The sequence below is a fragment of the Anser anser genome (assembly GCF_964211835.1).
Source record: "Anser anser genome assembly, chromosome: 7".
NCBI classification, from domain to species: domain Eukaryota; kingdom Metazoa; phylum Chordata; class Aves; order Anseriformes; family Anatidae; genus Anser; species Anser anser.
The window spans coordinates 24,223,334-24,244,398 of NC_139727.1; the positions used below are offsets into that span (position 1 = coordinate 24,223,334).

General features: G+C 35.2%; 1 protein-coding gene across 1 annotated transcript in view; it reads left to right on the plus strand.

The window, feature by feature from the left end:
- Positions 1–21,065, plus strand: part of HECTD2 (HECT domain E3 ubiquitin protein ligase 2) — a 34,673-nt gene that overhangs the window by 1,456 nt on the left and 12,152 nt on the right. The window contains exons 2-13 of the mRNA XM_083844415.1: positions 5,156–5,285; positions 8,189–8,327; positions 9,735–9,837; positions 10,688–10,777; positions 11,381–11,445; positions 12,264–12,309; positions 13,393–13,502; positions 14,919–15,067; positions 16,400–16,523; positions 18,401–18,497; positions 19,412–19,519; positions 20,534–20,666. Coding sequence (XP_083700541.1) covers positions 5,156–5,285; positions 8,189–8,327; positions 9,735–9,837; positions 10,688–10,777; positions 11,381–11,445; positions 12,264–12,309; positions 13,393–13,502; positions 14,919–15,067; positions 16,400–16,523; positions 18,401–18,497; positions 19,412–19,519; positions 20,534–20,666 — 1,294 coding nt within the window. The remainder of the gene's footprint in view (positions 1–5,155; positions 5,286–8,188; positions 8,328–9,734; positions 9,838–10,687; positions 10,778–11,380; positions 11,446–12,263; positions 12,310–13,392; positions 13,503–14,918; positions 15,068–16,399; positions 16,524–18,400; positions 18,498–19,411; positions 19,520–20,533; positions 20,667–21,065) is intronic.

Here is a 21,065-nt window from a genome sequence, read left to right on the forward strand (position 1 = left end):
CTCGGCGGGCGCTTGCTCCGCGCCCCGCTCCGGGCGGGCACCGCCGGCGGCGTCCCTCGGCTGCCGAGCCCGGGGAGGCTTTCATTCAAGTTTCTTAAAAATAACGAGCGCGCCTGGAAGCGGTGACATAACGGAGCTATAAATTCTCCCTCTACTTATAGTTCTTTAACATTTTACAACGGTCTGCTCGCTCGGGTTAGTCATGGCTGAGGATTTGCAGCGCTGTCGGTGGGGGTTTGGGAGCGGGGGCTCCGGCTCCTAATGCGCGTATGGCAACAGCTAGCTGGGAGAGGCTTCTGTATTTTTAACTTTTTCTTTAAAAGTCTCTTCCGTTTTTTGCATTGTGTTGAAGCCAAGATGACAGAACAGCTCGGTAAGTGATGAATGAGTTAACGCGGGTTTAAAAAAAATAAACGTCGAGAAAGGTATTTGCCAGAGCAATTTAGTTTCAAGAAACCTCATTTGAGATCTTTAATCATACTTGAGTTATGATTTTCTTTCTGCTGATTGTACAGTATTGTGAAACATAAAATTTTCCTGGTGTAAGTCGCTTATTGTGTATAACTCAACATTAAAGCTCGCTGTAACTTATTCAGCCCAGCAATGAAGCAAACATCTTATCAACCCTATGCTAATATAGTTATGAGACTTTAGTTCAATGGTTCTGATAAGTATCAGGTTTACTAGAAATTACCAGCAGCAAATTACCATAATTTGAGTCTAAAAGATTGAGTGCTTAACGTTTATGACTGTCATGAAATAATTGTGATGTTAAACCAAGTAATTGTAGTCAAACTGCAAACTCCTTTGAGCAGTTCTGCCAATTTGTGTTTTGGCTAAGATGTTCCGATCTTCTGAGAGGCTTTCAGCTTCCCAAATCTGTCAGAATTTGGGAGGATGTGTTTGTTCCTGTGATTCAGATAAAGATTTGGGAGAAGACAGCGATGGCCAAGTACCCGGGAGTGACTTGCACCTTTGATAAGGTGCAACCTCGGAAAGGTGCTCCATTTCAGACTTGGAATGGCAGATGCCAGTCCCTTGGGGAAGGTGAATAATGATGGGCTACAATGTGTCAGGCTTAGCTTAGGTAATGAAAAATACATGCAACTGATCAGCTATGCAGCATTTCCACTGTCCTGAAGAATCGGGTGAAGAATCTGGTTTGTGGCTGGGCATCCCACATGCTTCTCTGAACTGCTGCCTGCAGGAATTAATAAGTTGTCTGAGCTGACCTGCTACAGAGCAGCTCAGATCTGGCTATGTGTGATTGCTTGTCAAATGCATGGGGGACTTTGAACTTACGGAGATGCATGCAGATTTTAATAGTATGTTACAGAGGGAGAGCTGTGTGGAAAGATGTAATAGATCTTTCGACAGCCCTGGATTTCTCAGTGTGCACCAGAATGCTGGTTTTGGTCCAAATGTACCAAACAGGGAATGCAGATATGCTTTTGCAAGACCTTTATGAGTTGAAAGAAGGTATTGGACTGATGGTCTGCTGAGCCCTAGTGTTGACCAACCTACGCATCTAATTACAAGGTTTTCAGGAGTATGGTGTGAGATTCATCCTATACAGATGGTTTTTATTTTTTATTTTTATATTAAAACTTCTGCTTGAAAATCAGAAATGAATGTTACTGAATCAGATTCTCACGCACTTTTAAAGACAGACATTTTCTCACCTGCATCGTCATTAAACTGGAGAAAAGTTTATAATTTGATAAGGTGACTAAAGGGGGAAAATGTCTTTAAAATTTGCTTTTTTCCTATTAAAATTCCTTTTCTTTAAAAACAAATGCCTGATACAAATATGAAAATACTTCTGATGTTGTTAATTTGCTCGTTATCTCTGCCTATTATTTCTAAGCGTATAGCCATCATATGATGACTTACCTCGTCTCTGTGTGAAGAGCGAGCCTTATATATCCTGGTCTCAAAACATCTCCCCAGGTTGTTTGCGCAATTGACATTTTCTTCCATTGCTAGGGACCCACCATAGATTTGTGCAACATGACTGTAGCTTCCTAGAAGGCAGTATGAAGGTGTGACACATCTTTTAAACTTTCTATTCTCCACAGTAGCTGTGGAAAAGGTCAGAATTTGAGAGAGTCAATAGATAACCACAGTATACGTTATCTTATTAGGGCATGAGCATGAAAGATGTCACATCTGGAGTTTAAGCAGGCTGAAAATTGGAAGAAAGTGTTTATGTGACTACTGCTATTGCCATTTGCATCGTGGCTTTTTCTAGGCAAGGACCGTGTGGAGTTACTGAAAGAGGGTAACCTTTCTGGGTGATTTTCTTCTGCTTTCATTCCTAAGGGAAGTTGTGGAGCTAAATTACTCCCACAATAAATTAATGTGGTCCTGCAACGTGCCAAGGTTTTTCTTATGCGTGGAATGATGATTAAAAAATAATGCATAGGGGGAGGTGGTTTGGATGTCAGTATTCAGATTCTGCAAATAAATTTGTGGGAAGTTATTTAACTTGCCTCTTGTAAGCAGGAACAAGTAGAGGTTTCTATAAAGCAAAAACGGTCTGATGTTACACCTTTCAAGATATGAATGGAAAGGAAAATTTTACTTTTTGAGTAGGCTGTTGCACTGACAGCTGTCTTTGGGTAATCCTTGTTTCCTCTATGTTTTCTGGCACCCCTGGTCCTTGCTCACTACATACGTAGGGGTCTTCAGTGAGTTAAGTTAGGGCTGAAGAGCAAGGTTTTCAAGAAACTCTTCTAGATGGTCTTTTTGCCTCTTTTTCTGCAAGCACTCTGTATGTGCTCTTTGCAAGCAGTTTGACTTGTTTTCACCATCTGGTTTCATTTCAATAATGGAAAACATAAATGTATAAAGTATAAAGCTAGTACTTCTCCAGCCTTATGGAGGGCTTAATGCTTTTGAAAAATTTCAGTAAGAAGCCAGCAGCGTTGTAAGTTATTAATATGCTCTTAGAAAAGGATTAGAGGAGGATTAAAGATGGCTTTGATCCACTTCCTCCAAGCATGCCTGTTCCTTATGTGGGGGTTCGGTTTTCTGATGGCTGTGTGTTTGTAGCGTTTTAGGCTCTAGAGGCTCGTTGACCTCCTACAGAGTTTTATAAGTATGACACAGTGCTGTACGCTTGTCCTAGATTACTCTCCCAGGAGATGTCACAGATCCTCTTTGATGAGCATGTACTTCCCCGGTATTCCTCCAGGGCTTTCCAGCAAAGCCTTTATCAGTATGTTTGTTTAACATTGTTGGAGCCGCACTTGGAGCAGGATGTGATGGAGTGGAATAGCGCGTGCAAGCTTCGCTCTTTCTGATTGCTTCTCAGGGCAGTGGCATTAAGAAGGACCTTCTAAAATAACTATTCGACTATACTATTGCAGTGGCACGGCTGGAGTAAAACTGGAAAGCTGAGGAAAGGTTATGTGACTCAAAACAGCTGTCACAGTAGTCTGCTTCATAAGAGCTCCTCTTATGAATTTATCTATGATAACTATTCCCTACAAATTGTTAGAATCATCCAAACTCCAGATTTTCTACCTAGAGCATGTGTTTTTGTGACACAGCAGATAAACTTAAGATCTGGATTTGTTTAAAAGTCCTTTTTCATTTAGTCACGTCTTGCTGTGTTTTCTCAGGATCTGGACTTTCTGCTTGTGTGCCAGGTGAGTTTTAAGAAACATCTTAGTGATACTTTAAGGCTTATAGAGTAATAATTTTTAAAATAGCTAATATTAAAATAGTAGCTGTAATTACATTTTGTTTGAACATTTCTTGCATACAAGGCGTTTGGAGCTAGAAGTTGAAAGTTGATATTTTTAAAGCTAGAAGTCCTGCTGATTGTTCAGATTTGTAATTTGCTGAGTTATAAGCCATGGAAAAATAGCTCGTTTTGCCACAGTTATTTAAAATTCCTGGCAGTGTATCAACTTGCGTACACTGTAGCATGGCAGGTTTATGGGCTGTATTATTACCCTCCTGGTGGTGTTTCAGGATGTTGTGGTGGAAGTGAAGTACTTTCCTCAGAACTCTGGCTGCGTGTCGTAGTCAAAATCTATTTCTTTTAAGAGGAAAGGGAAATGAATGGGTTTTTAAAAAAGAAAAAGATATGAAAATTATTCTGGAATTTCTGTTGTCATTTGTGGAATTAGTTTTGGTTTATAAAACTACTTTTTTCTAACTGAGAACACAGGTACCAGATGTCAGTCAAATGAGTCTTTAGGTTAATGTAAGGCTCAAAATCACGACATGCAAGAAGACTGTGTATGTTTTTTAAGCAGATCCGCCTTTGCTGGACATCAGCTGATCACTTGGAGCTGAGATGCAAATGAAAACTTCCATCACATGACTTGTGTAGTCTTGGACAAGCCCCTTAACTCACCTGTGCTTTGCAAATTCTCCGGTGTAAATAATTATATCTAACAGTCACTTAGTGACTATTGGCACGTTGTGTCAAACGTTGATTGGCACCAACCTGTGAAAGTCTGTTGTGTTGCTTCATTTCTCTTCACTGTTAAAACACATTAGCACTCATTGCTTAGCAAAAGTTTGAGCAGACTTCTTGGCAGCTGCACATGCAGATATTAAGCATTTTTTTTTTTAGGATTGTGTTAAACAATTGTTTGTTGGATAGCCTTTCTTTGGTGGCTGCTGATGCTGAAAACTTTGAATCTGGTGTTTTTATCCAGGTAGTCAGTATTTAAATGTTAATAGCAGCAGTCTACGCCGAATTTTTGTTTCCATATTTCAATTTTGGGGGAGTTTGTCTGAACTTCAGCATATAAGGGTTACTTGAAAAAGAAATGTGTGACACTTGTATCTATTTAAACTGAGCTGGAGTGAGGAATATAAAAGTATTTAGAAATTAGGACAATAAGTTAGAATGCTTTCAACAATATTCTAATATTCTTTTCTCCTGAGTTATCTAGGGATATCTTATATACTGCAAACTAATGCATGAATTGTTAAATGTAATGGAATTGTATGTTACTTCTCCTGATTCAAATTAAAACAAACTTGTAGAAACATCATGTATGTCTTATTTAGGTATTAACACTCATATTTCAAGATGATAAGCATTTAAATATTCTTTGTAATACCCAATGAGTAAGATTACTCTTTCAGAAATGTATTAGCCTTTTATAGCACGCTGTCATCTTAATTACAGGGGTTGGAAAGAGGAGCAAAAAATCAGTTTTCCACTTTCAGCAATTTCATCACAACTATCAACCAAAAGAAAGAAGGCACCGGAAACAGAAATTCACCTACGCAACTTGTTATACCTAACATCAAAAATGGTAAGAGAATAAAAGCCTTGTGTTACTTAGCTACCAATTTAAGAAGGTGCTCAGTGTTCCACCAATATTTCTATTGTGACAGTGCCAGAAAACCTAGAAGTCTAGATTTCATTAGATTACATTGTCCCGTACATGGTATAGTCAATAATATATATCATAGTCCATCCTCAGTAGAAGTCATCTCTTAGAGACAAGTTGGATAGGAAGAACAAAAGGACCTGAAGGATGAAATATTCCTCTGAAATTTTAAAGAAAGTTACAAATTCAGAAGTCCATTTATAGATACTGTTTGTCTTAGCTCCAGTCAGATGGTAGGTTTCTCTAGAAATTGTCAGAACTTTGTAGGGATTTTTCTAGATCAGAGGGAAGGCAGTGATGAGGCATGCATAGGGCTTTTAAGGGAGACTTGCTGAGAGTTGCTGCTTTTCAGTGAAAATGAAAGCCAGTGATAAAATAAAACTCACAGGCAAAGAATGGTAAATTCTGAAGAACTTTAAAGGTGAGAGAGAATGTTGTTGTGATATGAGGTAAAGATAATTGATGGAAATTTTTCAAGTGGAGCTGTGTATTCAGTATGATAGGCTAGAATCATGAAGGCTGATAAATAGTATAGGGTAGAAACAAAACTGTGGACAGGTATTGTAAATTTCAGATTTGTGGAGAAAAAAGTGGCTTATCATGTGCAGGACTGGTTTCTTTAATAAAATAATCTATGTACTTGATAGCTGTTCTGCAAATGTAAAATGCAAGACTTTTTTTTTAGTAACTGCTCATGGAGTAAGGAGGTGCCTACTTTTAAAAATACAAATGCAGGGGAAGAAAATCACTGAAACACAAAGGGCAGTTAAGTGTAAATGAGAGTTTGAATAGAATTTTGTATTTTGCTCAAGTCACTTTGTGCTACAGAAAGGAAACAAAGGTGACTGGAGATGACCAGTGAAGGCTATTCCCACTGTTGTGTGGAAGAATTTGAGGCATTGCATATTTTAACTTACCAAGGTTAAAGTAGAAGTGGTGTACGTAAGGACAGTACTTGGGGAAAGGCAAAAAGAAGGTGCTGCAAAGCTGGACAGAGCTCTGCTCATTCTTTGAAAGTATAGTAAGACCTCATTAATAAAGCTGGAAGAACCACCTTCGGGTGGCCATTTCTCTCACCTATATATTTAAGAAAAATCTTCATATGTAAACAATTGCACTATTGTTGGAGTCTGAAAGACTTCAGAGAAATAAAAAGTTTTGTGTTTTTCAGGTAACATTTTCCTCTAAAGCTACAAGTGACAGCTTGTCAATATTAACTACACAGCTGCTAAGCTTTGTAACTGAAATGTGCATGAAGCTGTTTCATGGACTGCTAGATAATGTGTGTTTCATATAGGAGAATCCTTAATTGTTTCCTGTCCAATTTTATCTGAATAGTTGCTTAATACAATCTTAGGTTATGATATGAAAGTCTGCTGCTCACTAAAATTTAGGACAAAGTAAAATTAAATCTACTATTGTGCCAAGCAATGTGGAAAATGCAGTAGTCTTTTACAGAATTCATTTTACCTCTTGCACCCAACAAGAATGGTGAACTTAAAAACAAGCCTTTCTTGAAATGCCCCCAGATCTTGCTGCACATGATACTGTCCTGGCTGTAATTAATGTTACACTAGTACTTAATTTTTAATTTTCATCATCCTAATGTATGGCAATATTTATTGAAGTTATGGATGTGTTCTTGAAATTGAGAGCTCAATGTGTAAAATTAAGCAGACGTTCCGGTAGTCTGTGTTAGTCAATTCTCTCTTGTGTCAACAAGATTTTCCTCCTCAGTTTTTGATCATTTCCTAAGCAGTCATGCACTGCTGAGTCTTTTTACTTAATGTAACTGGGCAAACAGCCAGAAGTGATTATTTTTTCTTGTCTTGTAATACTGGATTATTGCTGTTTATAAACTCAGCACATAAAGTTTCAAGTTTGTCCTCAATGGAATTCATTTGACAGATCTTAATGAAAATTTTTGAATGTCACACAGGCAAATAATTCTATTTACAAATAAACTGGAATTATGGCAAAATATACTGAAGATGACAGTACTTATTAAACATATTATTAAAACTCAGTTTTAGTATATCTAATTTAAGTAGTGTATTTCAAAGCAAATTGCATCACTGACAGGGTGCAAGTTACAAAGCTTAACACCTGCAGCTTCAATTCACTGTAATGAGAAACAGCTTCTGTCTGCTGCTGTCTCTTCTACAGATGCAGAGAATATTTTCCTCATCTCAGTGTATTCAACTGTTTGTAATTCAATGTTTAATCCATCCAAAATTGAGAAGACAGATCAAGAGTTAAATTAAAATTACTTGTCTTGGAGTAGAAAAATAGCATAGTCTTAGTTTCTTTTAAGTTAGTTCATCTGCATCAGCAGAGCACTTACATCGTGGTATTGTTGGGCACCTTGGCTTGAATTAATTTAGTATGTGTCCACTTTTTTTTTTGATTTCTGCTCTTCTCTTTAAATTGTTTTAAGTTTCAGCTATGAGATTTGACAAGGTTAAACATCAGAGCCATACTTGGGGATGGAGAACAGCCCTGATCTGATGTCTTCTGTCTTCTGATAAATGTTAGCTGAGTTAAGTCACATTGACAGCTTCTCTATCATTATCATGAGGTAAAAGAACCTGCCTTTGTGTTTTGGCGATTTTATTAGTGTATACTTCCCTGATGTGATAAATGGAGAAGGCAGGAGAGTAGTAATACTGCTCTGATATTTAATTTAAAAAACAAAAAACATCGGTGTAGGGGTGTAGGCTCTGGGTTTTTTTCCTAGTTCCTGTACATCTATATTTTACTAGCTGAATGGTCATTAATATGATTGCATTGTATTTATTGTTCTTTGCATTATTTTTTTTTACAAGTGAGAGATCTACCACCTATTTGTCTCGATGTTAGACAAAAGCAACGAATCTCTATAGATACACTACCCCAAGAACTGAAAGCACCCATTCCTCCTGAACCTTCCCTTCCTATCCGAACCAAAACTGTGAAAGACTTCCAGTAAGTTGCATGGGTGTTTCTAAAAGCATACTTTCTTTGGACTTCATTTTGTCCTAATTTGTACATTTGATTTTTCTTAACCTCAAATGAGTTATGTTCAGTTCAATAAGACAATCTCGCAGTAGCAGTCGTTACTTTGCTGTCATGGTGTGATCGGTAAATCTATTACTGTGAAAATTATCAAAAGAATTTCTCTAGCTTGACACTTGCTGTTCTGTTCAAGAAACAAGCAAAGCTTGTATTTCAGAGTTGGAAATTCAGTTCCTGACATTCAGTGGATGTTTGGTTTTAGAACAAGGATGTATGGCTTAATGTAGGCTGGAAGTGGTTTTTTGTTTGTTTTGATTTGTTTTGTTTTTAATATCCTTGAGTATTTTACTGGTAGAGAAATATTGGTCAGGAAATTGGGAGGAATATTCCTAGGAGGAAGCCTGATTCTTCTATTTTTCGAACAGATGGGAAAAAAAAAATCAAAGTTGCTTCCAGAGACATAAGCATAGACTTTTCATTGCTCTTTTCCATGTTTGAAGTCTTATGCATTCAGTGAGGTGAAGGAATACTTTTTGATTATTCAGTGTGCGTATTTGGTGGAATATCCCTTGCTGTTATTCAGGTGTTCTGAAGAGCTGAAATTGTTACCATATTCAGATTTTTGTATTTATTGACTGCTGTCTAGTTATACAACTATCAAGAGTTTCATTCTTTCAAGTAAAGTATTTAAAAGTCTGTAGTGTTTTTGGTTTGTCCCATTGATAACTTCTTTGTACTAGATATCAACTTTTTTTTTTATGAGGGGGGAAGCAATCTGGAATTTGTATTGCCAGCATTATAGTTAACGAAGATAAAATACGCTTTAAGGATTCTTTAAAATGTCTGACATTGGACAAAACAGGAACTTGCTTTACAAGGTCAATACTTAAAAGGATTTCAAGGGTAAATCCAGATTTTGTTGTCAAAGAACATGCATAGTCACATACAAAGATTAAGGTTTATTTGAAAAACTGGAAGAGAAATAACTTTTGGAACAGTAATAATGAAATTGACTTGTTTAGGAGCCTGCATACTTAAATGAATAAATTAGTCTCAGAAATCTTATCATGTCAGTGTTTCTAAAACATAATTCTGTTCTACTAATGATTTGTCTTAGCATACTGAACTGTGACACCATGAATTAACATTTTGAATAAGACATTGCTCAAGTATATCAAACACAAACTATGCTTTTGTTCTCTTGTAATACCATGATCGTACAATGACAAGGAAGATGTTAGATACTGATATTATACTTGTCTGTCTTTTAAATGTGCTTAGTGAGGAAAGCTTGGAGTTATAGCACAGTCTAAAGTCTAAGTGGCTGGGAAGATTTAACCCTTGTTATTACTTGTCTTTTTAATGCATTCTCTCTAGGGATGATATAGAAAAGTCAAAGTCATCAGGAGACTGGAAAGCTGTGCATGATTTTTATTCTACAACGTTTGATTCTTTCCTGGAGATAAATGCTGCATTTAAGGTAGAAAATAATTCGTAATATTACTTAGTAGTTACAGTGATTTGGCTCCTCAAAGCATTTAGATGCGCATCAGTTAAAGGCTTGCAACTAGTTGCTCAAACCCACTAGAATTGTTTTATTATGATCTTACCTGCCTTTGGTACACAATGTGTTATGGCATTGATTTATTTATTCCAGTTTAAGCAACAGTATTTCAAGTGTAAGGTACTTTCTACACAAACTAGAGTTTAAAAATATTCAAGTTGATGCAGCTAATAGGCAAACCTGGAAACAGAAATTCCCTGTCCTTTAAAAAAAAAAAAAAAGTGATAAGCATTCAAGTAGTTTTGCTGCTCTGTTGTGTTGGCATATTCAGTGTTCCTTGGGCAAGATCTTATCTTTGTGAAAAGTTTCTGAATACGTGCTAAATTAATATTTCCTTCTTACTGCAGAGCAAGATGTGCTTTTGATATTTAATACGAACCTAGGCAAAATAACCTGCGACTCTTAGTTACTTAATGAAAATTGAATGCTTGTAACTTCATTCTTGTCTCATGATGGATTTACAGCAAAGATGGAAGATGAACATTCTGTGCTATTTGTTATTTGAGACCCTTCTACATTTTAAAATAGAACAACTAGGTAATGGAGCCACACGAATAATGCTAAAGTGTAAGATGAATGTTCTTTAGTTTCATCTTTTACCCATTAATAAAAACGGACTTAGATTCTTACGTTTTGATAAGGAAAATAAATATTTTTATCTGTATGTGTTTTGTTAAAAGTGCTGATAAACTTTTATTTTGAAAGATATGTCAAATATTCAAAACATTTCAAAACCAAAATGTCTCATTTATTATCTAACTTGCAGAAAGATACCAATTCTCCATTTAATACCATTGAGGATTCTGGAATCGATGCAAAATTTGTGAATGTTGTCTATGATGCCTTACTGAATACTGTAAGTAGAAGAACAGAATTCATGTTTGATAATCTAACAATCATTTCATCAAAGAAACTTTCTAAGAAGCAATTTATACCAAAAGTATTTCTCAGATATGTATGATTTCTGAAGAATGTCTCATAATATACTTAAAATTGTCCTGTGAGAATTGCCATAGAGTCATGAAAATTGCTGTAGTAAAAGACGAGGAAATTTTTGTTAGTATTAATGCGGTTCATCCTGTGGTAGATCTCAGAGTGTTTGGAAGATAAGACATGAGTGTGGTGGGACACTGCATGATGAGAGAGATGGAAAATGTGAGGATGGGAGTAGTAAAAAGTAGATACTGTGTCTAGTAAATACAAGGCAGGAATAATGTAGAAATAATGTGTACAGCTTTTAAGTTGTTTGAAGTTTTGAAAGCCACAGTTGACACAACTTCAGGCCTCACCTAATAGCCTCTGAGGAAAGATATACAGGAACTCAGCACCATAGCACAGTCAAAGATTTCTTAGCTGGCTTGAATCACAGGCAAAACTAATTTGCCTTTTTGTACACTCTCTTATACCAAGCATGTATAATTTGATTAGATATGATTTTTCCCTGCTCCTTTTTCCATAGCCTCAAGATGTTCAGAAGTCAGTCCTAAAGGGAATAATTAATGGTCTGCTACAAGAATGGAAAGGGTAAGTATAACCAATGTTTGCACTACTGTTCCAACACTTACTTAGAACTGGTATACTTTCTATATTTTTACTCTATTGTTTTAGCCAAAGAAAGAAAATGTTCTCTTAAAACTTAACTTGACTCATAAGAACTTGTCTCCTTTTGGCAGGCAAATCTAGTGAGACCCATCTTGAGCTCTGTAAGCTGACGTTGAACCTCTGAGAAGCAGATCTAGCCATATATCCCCTCAGAAAATCTCAGCTGCTTGTTGCCAGGGCAATCTTTCAGGAATCCCAACTGTGAGATGAATTAGGCAATTTATCCAGAGTAAAACATGTTCCTCCTGACCCCAACTAACACGTTTTAACTTACATAATTTCTTGACTTGAAGTTTGTTTTGCAATATCATTCATGTTTCAGCAGCACTGAAGGGGCAATACAGCATGCAGAAATGATTATCCAGGAGGCATGGAGAGGACAAGATTTTAGCAAGAAGTAATAGAAGTGAGAATGCTTAGTTTGATTCAAAAAAAAAAAAAAAAGATGTAGCAAGAGACATCCCCTTGTTGTGACTCATCTGTAACCCAACCCATGGCTATTGCTTTCTCTATTTTTTGTTGTTTTTTTTTGTTGTTGTTTTTTTTGGTTTTTTTTTACTACCTTTAGAGAGTAGTCAGAATCTTTAAAAGTGTCCTTTCAGTGATGATGCTGAATATGGTATTGAACACATATTGACAAAACAAAGTTAAATCCTAGGGTGCAGGATATCCTGACTATTGATGTGTATATGTGGTGTATACATAGAGTGGTGTTTCAAATTAATTCATTCATTTTGTAGGCCACGAACAAAAGATGATCTTAGAGCATACTGTATACTTCTACAGGTAAGAAAAATACAGTATTTTTAGTTAAGTATATGTCAGCTTAATTTATAATCTATAAACCAGTATACTATGCAAACAAGATACTTAGTATAACTGATAAATTTCACATTTAATTTCCTGTCATAAGATTGTATTAACATATGGAAGAAGTGTAGGGTATGCATGATGGGAACAGGAGTTTAATGACAGAGTTGATGGGGTAAGGTTGCATACATTAAACCCATGAACTAAGAACACAGGCATGCAATTGTTTCCTATCACTTCGTATTGAAAGAGCAAAAGTTTTAGAAGGTTATTTCCTACTTATTGTCAGATTTCCTTTATTGCTATGTTGCAACAGTGATCTTTCCCAAAAGTTTCAGTATATGCACTTTTTGATATTGCTGTAATTTTCACTAGTATTGCAGTTTATCCAGCAGTCTCCCTCCAGTCTATCTGACGACTGCATTGTCTGATTTTTGTCTACATTAACCAATTACCTTTCCTACTAAAACTGATGAGCATTTGTAGCAAATTCCCCCTTTAAGCTTTGCTAGTGCAGATGACACCTCTCCACATGAGAGAATCTTCTGCTGTTACTTGAAAGATCAGATAGTAATTTAGTTTTTGGAGACAACAGTTTTTTTCTCTGGGGTGGGCACATTAGCTGTGAATTATGAAGAATAATTCTGCAGAAAAGTGGGAGTGTGTGGACTCATATAAGAGGGAAAATAAGGAGTGTGTGGAAAGACAGGAAAATCCTTATTACTGAGATTAAAAGCTCATCATGCAGAGGAGTGTAATTTATGTGTTATACAGTATATGATAATCCAGAAAAAATACATTGAATACTGCCTTTGTTACCTGTGGGCTTTCTTTTGAAACACAAAAAAATCCATACTTTTGCAATATAGAAGTTGCATATTTTTCATTTGAATAGAAGTTGCAAATCATTTTTCCATAGCTTTTACCACTGTCACAGCAATTTTCTGAATTACTTTCCTGCGTAATTGTATTGACAACAACAAACATAAGAAACAGCCGTAATGACTTTTTCCCTTTATGCAGTTTGTTAACCTAACACATTTTTTTAATCTTTTTCAGAATCCTCAATTTAGTAACACTTCTACTTATGTCATCTATGCTCACTTGCTAAGACAGATAGCAGCCTTAACAGAAGCTGACCATCATTTCCTAGTGCACTGGTCTAAAAAGTAAAAAACAATAAAAAAATAAAATTAAAAATTCAATTTTTAGGATTACAATTGTTACTGTATTTCCATGAATGTTGACTGTTTTATATTATATATAAATTATATGAAAGTTGACTAAAGAGATTGTTTTGTTGTTTTCAAAGTACATTTGGACATAGTCCACTACGTGATACTGATTTATAGATGCAAACTGTATGTAATGTATAAAAAATGATTATCTTTATGCAAAAAAGCTTTGATTGCAAAATAAGCTGTGTAAGTTATTTTTACATAACTTATGCAAAAAAAGAATGTAAATTTTCTAGATACACGCTTAGATAATGATATTGTTACAAACATCTTTGATCTTCCTTTTAAATAAAGGTGTTTTTTGCATTATTTCCAAAAGATACTGTAGCTTTGCTGTATTACATGAAAACCACAAACGAAATTAAGTCCATGCTGATAGTGTAACAGAGATGGTGACAGAATGTAGTTAAGGCATTAGATTTTAATTATTAGAAATAATTCTAATAGCATCTAGCTATTAGTCACGTGGGGGTAACTGCCAAAAGAGTGGTTTTTAAGTTTGTATGCAGGTTGCCTTCCTCATGACGACTGCGCAAAAAGTTCAATTTAGGGTTTAAAAAAAAATGTTTGTGTATGTTCACAATTCCCTGCCTCTTAGGGAAACTCTTAATTAAGGATTTTCTTCTCTGCAAGGATGAAAATTATATACATATATTTCTCCCCCTGAAATATGTCCAGATTTGCTTAAAAATGCATTAATTTATTATTTCATTTGAATCAGTGTTTACAAATCAGATGAACGCTTTTGGTTAAGGATGCAAAAGGCATATTGATGTTCTTATTCTTAAAATAAGTATTAGAAATTTGAAACATTAAAACAGAAGAGCTTTTATTTACAAAATGATGCTTTAATATATCTACTCATGTATTATATCTACACATGTATTTTTGCTGTATTATGAAAGTAGTGCAGCACATAACTTTATATGTGCACTTGTCACAAGTGTATGAAGTATTTTTCGCTATTCCTTCAATAGGGCAAAGTATCTCAAAATCAAAAATTGAGACTTCCTCAGTATTCAGATTGTGGACTGAAAGAGAGAAGGGATGTTTATTTTTCGTTTACTTCTGTTTATTAAAGTCAAGAACAAGTGATGATTCTTTTGTAAATTTTTTAAAGATACAGACATTAAAAAGTGTATTTAAATGGTGCATTGCTGTATTTAAATGCAGAGCATTGCTGCATGCCAGTATTTAAAAGCATGATTCTTCAAACTTTATATTTGGAAATTTGTTTTTATAATGGGACAAAAGCATGTTCTTCAGAAAATAATATTGAAATCTGATAATATAGGCTTCAGTTTGAACAGCGATTACATGAAAGTAACTGTAGCTTGTTTCTTTTAGGATTTCACAGAGGAGGTTCAAGCAGGTGGTGGACAGGTTACTGCAATTTATTTCTTTACGCCTGTTTCCTGCAAAACCTGAAGAGTTTCCACCCATGATGAAATGTACCTGGTGGATTCCATCAGCAACCAAAGTCCTGGCATTATTTAGTAGGTTTTTTCCTTAAATTGTGTTTACATGTAGGTGTATATTATGTATGTGTGTATATATATATATATATATATATACTTGCATTTTGTATGTGTATGCATGTACACATATGGAAGCAGAAGAGCGTGGTTTATCTCTCTCCCCACTTATGGTGGAAATGGACATTTGTAGTAACACAGTATGAACTACAATAGAAGAGAATGCCAAAAAATAGTAAGCAGGAAAAAAATGTCAATTGGCAAGACCTCATACATGCTTTTTACTAGAGGACAATTGCTATGCATCATCTTCCTGTAACAACAACAGATCATTAGAAGAAAAATCCAGAGAGGTAACCGATAGTAAAGGTTTCCCTTAGATTTATAAAAAAAACTTTTAAACGTGCAATTGCTACAATTTCTTCTGTAACTGGTTTAGCCTCACAGATGTTTTTAGGATCTAGGTATCTTAGTCAATGTGTATTGCTCTTAAGTTCAAAACTACAGCATAGAAAAAGTAAATCCCTGTCCAGCTCAACACAGAGCACAGCGAATTTGACCATTGTAAATGCAGTCTTTCTCTCCCAATCACCGATAGTTTAGTGGTTAGAGCATCTACTGTAGAAATGGAAGACCTAAGGTCAGTACCCTTTCCTTGAGGGGTAGAAAGCCCCTCTTTGCTTCATGCTTTCTAGGAGAAAATGAAACCATCAAGTGAAAATTAAGATTGGAGTGAGAATGTTTTCATTTCTCTGGCTACTTAAAACAACTTCTATTTAAAAGAATTCCGTACAGCCCTCTCTATACAGTGGCACAGTTTAGACACACAAGCTCAACTGTATCCTAAAACATGATTCTTCTCTTGTGTTCTGTAGTCATCTGAAAGAGTTGCTAGTTCATTAATTCTGCACATATACCTCTGGGGAAAGGGATATTTAGTAATTCAAAGTAGACCACTCGATATGAAGGTGTTTAAGAAATCTATCAAACTGTTTTTCATTGATTTCAGAAGAATATATCATTCTGTGTCTATGAAACTTTAAATTACTGTATGTCATTATGTGGGATAGAGTCAAATGCTGTAGAGGAATGGAATTGCTCTTGAGGTCAGAAATATATCAAGTTTGTCTTACCATAGTTGGACTGACCTGGGAAATACTATTTTTAAAGCTATTAATATGATGCGGTAAGTTATGTTACACTTCTAATTCTGTAGCTAAGACTCAGACAAATTTACTAGTAGACCATTTGTCATCTTTTCTGTCATCTTTTTCTTTTACTGCTGCTCAGAATGCTTAGAAAACGTGCATAATCCAGGCAGTACTTTGAAAGACTATTGTATTTTCTTTATAGATGCTGCAAATAGTCTGATTAGCCCCCCTATTATTTCATATATGGATTTCTATAATTCTACACTTGATCACATTGATCTTATGGAAGAATATCATAACTGGCAATGTTATGGAAATTCTCACAGGTAAGGAAAAATTGGCTGTTTTTTGTCACGTATTATTTCAAAGCACCATATCTGTGTCTGTGTGTTAGCCGTACTAAATGTATTTTATTGGAAAAACATAACATAGCTGCTGTTTGCAGAAACTGTGTGGATACGATGTCGACTAATAAATCTCATTCTACCATAGCAAACTAGACAGAAGAGTAAAATCTAGATCACAACATTAGTTTATTATGTATTGGTGTCAATTCAGTGATGTGTTAATTGCATCTTACTGTGAACATATTTTAACTTCTAACACATTCATAGAAAGTGGTGCAGTGTGCATACTTAACACTTATTGATGGTATCTAAATATTCTGTATGTGGGTCTGATCGTATTTGCTCCAGTAAAATCAGTTGTACTTATTTCTCTTACATGAAACTTAAATCTTTACAGGCTCAAGGCAGCCACAAGTGTGATCTAGAAACGTGGAGAAATAGGCATTTAATCTTCCTGCTAAGTTTTAAAATCTGCTTGGGCAGGAGGAGGGAAAAAAAAAAAAAGAAAAAGACATGATAGCAATGAATGCACAGTAGGCTTTGAGTAGTCTCAAAGCATTGCAATCTGTATACTGCTGAGCTTCAGACTTTTTTTTTTTTTTTTGCATGGGCACCATCTGGCTGCTTTGGCACCCAAATCCAAACTTATAAAAGGGCTGTGAGATTTCCACCTGCTCCAGTTCTTTTCAGTTAGCTGGGACATGGGGTATATATCAAAACAAAGTTTGTGTGATACATAGCTTTGGAAGTAATGCAGACTAGCTGTATTATTCTTAAAATATGTTTAGTTCTTGTACTGTGTTAGAGCCATATTTTTTTCCCAATTTTACAGCCTATAAATCTGTATTGTTTGACTTTAAAATAATAATAATAAAAATAATTCAAGGCTCTATGCTTAGAATTAAGTAGGACCAGTATGAATAAGTCCCAGCTTGCCTTGCACATGAAGTAATTTGAAATACACAGTTCTTCCAAATAAGTTGACACTGCTTGGTAAAACATTTTGTGTTAGGATTTCCAGCAGATCAACTGAGAATCTTTTTTCCTCATTTTCTTTCTTTCCTAAAGACATTAGAATCCGGAGCTCCTCGCAGGCAGGATTCAGGGTGCACATGTAGAGTCTGGATTCAAGATGCACACAGAGTCTGAAGCTCCGGGTGTCTTAGTATGAACTTCTGCTAGGTGATGCATGAGCTAATCAACAAAAAACTTACTGAAGTAACCAAGTAAAGTAAATCTTTTACTGTAATGATTTCTGAAGTTTTTCAAAATTGTTAGTAATATTTGACTGCAGTGAAATGTAGCTGTAATCTGATCTTTTAGAAGTCCTGAGCACTTGTAGACCTGGCTTAAATCAGAAGGATCTGTAGAAAATCAGTACCTTTGAAAATCAGAGCAGAAAATAAGCCAAAACAGAAATACTTCTGTGTACTAATGAATGCTATGCTGAGATAACTGTTCAGCTTGTATTAAATAATATATTCTCACTTTCTTTAATTCAGTGTAGCAATTAAAATTTAGTATTTAAAGCAGAAGATACTTCTTGCCATCTGTAATTGAAGACTGCTTTTATTAGGTCTATAGATGATAAACATAAAAGAGGTATATTCAGGATATGTATTATTCTATTATTACGTAGAATTTCTAATAGTATTTTAACTAAACAATTTGAGTTCTACTGGATTGATTATCTAAGTATACAATGAAAAAACAAAAACCCCGGCAGCTATTTCCAAATTAATGTCAGTAGAGGGAAGATAGTTACTGAACTGTAAAAATTCTCTCCTCTTCTCTTAAGGAAGTACTATGCTAGTTGCTAAAAATGAAATTTTATCTTTTTTTCTCTTGTTGTTCAGGTTTTCTTTCTGTCAATATCCATTTATTATTTCTATAGCAGCGAAAAAGGTTATTATTCAAAGGGATTCAGAACAGCAGATGATAAGTATTGCACGAGTAAGTCATTTCGTGATAAGTGGTTTTGTCTAATCAATTAGTATTTTATCAGTTCTTCTTAGGTAAATGTTCCATACAGCCTTTCATCACAACTTCTGATATATTGGACTATCTGGAAAAAAAAAAAAAACCTGAGCCATTTTACTATTACTAGCCTACAAATGTCCATGCTGGATTCTCTCCATATTTTTTTTATTTTAATATGCTTGGTTTTAAGATGCTTACAAATATCACTGTTGTGTAGAAAGTTACAGTAAATGTGTTATTGGCTTTTTCTTTTTTTTTTTTGTTTTTTGGAGAAACCAGATTAATAAACTGTGTTTGATAAGAAACCAGCATGTTAAATTAACACGGTAACTAAGGAAGAGATAATTTTGATCTGTTTCCTATTTCATTCTGTGAATATGTGATGTTGTGGAAGACTAAAACACAACAAATCACGGAAGGGGTACTGCTTCTGGGCAACCTCTTGGATTTTGACAGAGGCTTGTCTGCCTCTCTTGGTGATAACTTTCTTCAGGTGCTAGGAGTTACTGTTTTCCTCAGTGCTCAATGTGGCAGCACCACCGTATCTGTTCATGGTTTGCTAGATGTATCTTGTGAATAGCTAAGTGAAGCACCAGCCAGCCTCTGGAATCTTGTGGTTGTTTTTAACTATTTTGGGAGTTTAAAAGTTTGCCATGCAATTGCCACCTGTTTGTTATATATCCTAATAGTTTCACATAGTGTGAATGATGTTTGCAGTCATAAAGAGATGGCATTCCTCTCTACCTCTTAGAAGATACTGAAGCATCTGTTGTATCAGGGTAATGTCTTTTAATGCAAGATACTAAGGACTTCTTAAATTCACTAAGTGTGGTACTTTGTATTTTAAATGAAGATGTTACATGTATGATGTTTTTTCATTCAAATAGCAAAGCCTTGTGGATAAAGTCTCTCGCAGACAGAAACCTGACATGAATATGTTGTTCCTAAATGTGAAAGTGAGGAGGACGCACCTTGTTAGTGATTCACTTGATGAGGTATTAAAAATGTAATTAAATGATGTGTTGCTGCAAAATAGCAATTGCATTTAGATTTGATAAGTTATACTTAAATATTCCTGTGCTAAGATAAGGAATACATATATCTATAATACAAAATAAAAGAAACTGAGTTTCTTATTCACAGTAGCAGCACTGCAGAAAAGATTTAGACAATCAGAACTTTATTTTCTGTCCTTATACTTTTCCATAGTTAAGTTCCTAATGAAGATGCATGCTTGCATACCACATGGTATGTGTGTGTGTTTGCAATTTTTGTCTTAAGAGTAAAGTGCATAATCATCAGATTATGTAGGATCTAGTTCCATGATAAGGAGCACAAATAATGACTAATCATCTAGTCACTAGATGAGTTTGTTCTGTTCTAATTCCCAGAATACTTTTATTCTTTTCCTCCACTAGCTTCTCTATCTTATAACAATTATTATAGGCTTTCTTTTCTTAACTTCTTATCATAATTTTAACTGATTCCTCATTCTTGAATGTAATTTTTCCTTTTTTAGAATTGAGAGACAGATGTGTCCATTGAAGTAGGCGATACTTCAGTATCCACATAAACTTGTTAATTATTATTTAATGAAATCTAGTTCCCCACTGCTTCTCAACACTAAAAACAGCCTGATGGTATTGAAAAAGAAGTCCAAATATTGATAACAAAACAAGACCAAATAAGTTCTGATTGTTTATGTGCAGAAAACATAAGTTTAAACTTTTTTTTTTTGCCTAGATTAAGCCTGTTTATTTTAGCCTTTTTTCCAAAGACAGAAGAACTCAGTGGTGATACTGCTGTCTCTCAGGCATTGTAGTATTTTTATTTACCATGTTGAGATAACGAAGAACAACTTCAAGAGTTTCACCTACTAGTGGGAGGTGATGCAAATAACTAGCTTAAACAAAGCAAGAGTGGTATACAAAGAGATTTGTTCTTTATGACTGGAAGCACTGATAAGATGTTAAATTTTCTCTATTTTTCCCCCTCCTATTTCGTAATAGCTAGCAAGGAAGAGGGCAGATTTGAAGAAGAAGTTGAAAGTCACGTTTGTAGGAGAAGCTGGTCTTGATATGGGTGGCCTGACAAAAGAATGGTTTCTTCTTCTGATTCGTCAGATTTTTCACCCAGACTATGGTGAGTTTAAGTACAATTTGAAAATCTGTCGATTTTAAAATATCAAAACAGTGATGGATAAGAATTCTTCATTAATCCGGTATTAGACCACTTGTTGATGTTAAGTAAATAAATAAAAGCAGGCAAGTTAAAACTGTCATGAATATAGATGGGAAGAACTTTTGGCATAGAGGACAGCAGAAGAGAGTGGGAAGTTCTGAAAAGCTTGGAAGATCTTGGCTTTTGGCAGGGAGGTTCAAGCGTTGCTGAAACATTGAGATTTCATTTCAGTGGTATAACAATTAGAGAGTGAACAAATCTCTGATCAGTGGAAAGGTTTGGAATTAAAATTGGGATTCAGCTTTTTAAGACTTCAATTACACTAAATCTTGTTTCAGAAACTGGAGGCTCAATGGTTTT